At 34.9% G+C, this 2,716-nt stretch overlaps 1 protein-coding gene across 1 annotated transcript in view; it reads left to right on the forward strand.

Moving 5' to 3' along the window:
• LOC106468339 (fat-like cadherin-related tumor suppressor homolog) overlaps positions 1-1,894 on the forward strand; it is a 101,943-nt gene extending 100,049 nt beyond the window's left edge. The window contains exon 29 of the mRNA XM_022396674.1: positions 914-1,894. Coding sequence (XP_022252382.1) covers positions 914-1,470 — 557 coding nt within the window. The 3' untranslated portion in view covers positions 1,471-1,894. The remainder of the gene's footprint in view (positions 1-913) is intronic.
• Positions 1,895-2,716: the final 822 nt, after the last annotated feature.

A 2,716-nucleotide genomic window follows, 5' to 3' on the forward strand; every position in this document is an offset into this window, starting at 1 on the left:
GTTAACAAAGCACCAAAGTCAGGGAACTGTCTAGTAGTTAACAAAGCACCAAAGTCAGGGAACCGTATAGTAGTTATCAGAGCACCAAAGTCAGGGAACAGTCTAGTAGTTAACAGAGCACCAAAGTCAGGGAACTGTCTTGTAGTTAACAGAGCACCAAAGTCAGGGAACAGTCTAGTAGTTAACAAAGCACCAAAGTCAGGGAACTGTCTAGTAGTTAACAGAGCACCAAAGTCAGGGAACTGTCTATTAGTTAACCGGGCACCAAAGTCAGGAAACAGTCTAGTAGTTAACTATGTCTTCAGTGACGTATCTAGTGACGTATCTACTACTAATTCAACAACTTTTTTCTTCAGTCTCACTGAAGATTGGGTTTCTATCTATATTGTCTTGTAATTTTACCGAATTACAGCGCTAAAATTGGAGGTTCGATTCCCCCACGGTGGATACAGCAGATAGTCCAATATGGCTTTGCTCTAAAAATAAATAAATCTATCTATATTAAACGTGTGACCAAATGATAAAAACTCAAATTCGTTACCCTGATCCATACTATAATCAAGTCTAATGTGGCTTTGCTCTAAAAACAAATAAATCTATCTATATTAAACGTGTGACCCAAATGATAAAAACTCAAATTCGTTACCCTGATCCTTACTATAATCAAGTCTAATGTGGCTTTGCTCTAAAAATAAATAAATCTATCTATATTAAACGTGTTACCCAAATGATAAAAACTCAAATTCGTTACCCTGATCCTTACTATAATCAAGTCCATTAACTAACCGGGCACTAAAGTGATAACGGTAAGTGAATTAATTAAGTGTATTAATAATTAGAACAGAATTAATTATATTTTCCTTTTATATTCCACTATGTAATAATGTAATAATCTGCTTATCCATCTTCTTAGGTTATCAACTGGAAAGGTCCTACTCTGAACTGGCAACAAACCCTCGTCTATGTACATCCTTAGCTTCTCAACCCGATAACATTTGTCAGGGTCCTGACAGGAAGGCTCAGCTAGTTCCTACTGATGATAAACCTTATGATCACGGCTATGAAAAATTAAAATGTGATAAGTGTGCGGATAAACAGAGAAATAGATCTCTCCAGTCGTGCCAGAACATGAGTAAAACACACGAGAGCAGACACTGTACTGTGGCGCCCTCTTTAGCTTGTGATAACGAAGATTGCGAGGAACATTTTAACCATCTGTCCGGTTCGTGCTCTAAAGAAACACCTATTGATCTTTCAGACGATGATGTTGTTTCGTACGGATTTCCACCGCAAGGGGGCCGGGGGTTCATGGTTGGATTCGCTCAAAGTCTTGGTGATCCTCATCTTTCCGAAACCTGTAATCATGCTAATAATGTTCGAAAGGTCGGAAAATACCCTTCACCCGAGGAAGTCCCTGAAAGGTTTAGTGAAAACGATGAAAGGCAACTATCTGTATTGGCTATTGTATGAAAGAAAAAGCAAACACTGATTTATAAGAGTCTGCCTTAACAAGTAATGTCAGTATTCTGTCTACAGAAACACATTATATATATATATATATATTTAGTTAATTCCTACAAATCCAACTTGTATTTCAATTATCAAGTATAAGCTCGAAGTGTTCGTAAATGCAGAAAATGTACAAAAAATTTATAAGAATAAGTGGTGCTCATATCAGTTTCGTCTTTTTTTTAGACTCTATTTTTGATCAACTTAGATAAATAACTGATCAAGAAACACTATCGTCCCTAAAATACTATCGTCCCTAAAACACTATCGTCCCTAAAATACTATCGTCCCTAAAACACTATCGTCCCTAAAATACTATCGTCTCTAAAACACTATCGTCTCTAAAACACTATCGTCCCTAAAATACTATCGTCTCTAAAACACTATCGTCCATATCTTCACCTGACTATATTTTAGGGACGATAGTGTTTTAGAGACGATAGTATTTTAGGGACGATAGTGTTTTAGAGACGATAGTATTTTAGGGACGATAGTGTTTTAGAAAATTTTTCACAATACTATCGTCCCTAAAACACTATCGTCCCTAAAATACTATCGCCCCTAAAATACTATCGTCTCTAAAACACTATCGTCCCTAAAATACTATCGTCCCTAAAATACTATCGTCTCTAAAACACTATCGTCCCTAAAATATTAACGTCCCTAAAATATAGTCCGGTGAAGAAAACTTTTGAAAACTAATCAATTCTTGCAAATTTATTCGTACTTAAACGAAATAAAATGTTAGCCCAGTGTTAATATCTATGATGACCTCCACCACATTTATTTTACAAACCAATACTTCTGTTGCGAAATAATTCATAAATCGCTATTCCACAGAAACACGAAGTTTAAGAAAAAAAAATTAATTAATTCGTAATTGGTGCCAAGAATGATGACGAAAGAGATTTTGAGATCATAGTGTTTCTTTATTGAGATTTTCATAAATCATTTCGATAAAATGTAGAAAACAGGCAATATGGTATGCTCTGATTTTTTTAATAAAACATAAACTGAATACATTTGAAGAGTATGCTGTTTTTTTTTTAAATGTTTTCCCCAGATTATTTTTCCATTGACAAATGTTTTCAAAAATTTCTGCTCGTTAGAGTAAGATTTTTAAGAAATACCTATTCGAAAACATTAATAAAAAAAATAGTTGATGATTCAATAACAGATGGAGCCAGCGTCTACCAGATGCGCGAAA

This window comes from Limulus polyphemus, unplaced genomic scaffold (assembly GCF_000517525.1).
Source record: "Limulus polyphemus unplaced genomic scaffold, Limulus_polyphemus-2.1.2 Scaffold2971, whole genome shotgun sequence".
Taxonomy (NCBI): domain Eukaryota; kingdom Metazoa; phylum Arthropoda; class Merostomata; order Xiphosura; family Limulidae; genus Limulus; species Limulus polyphemus.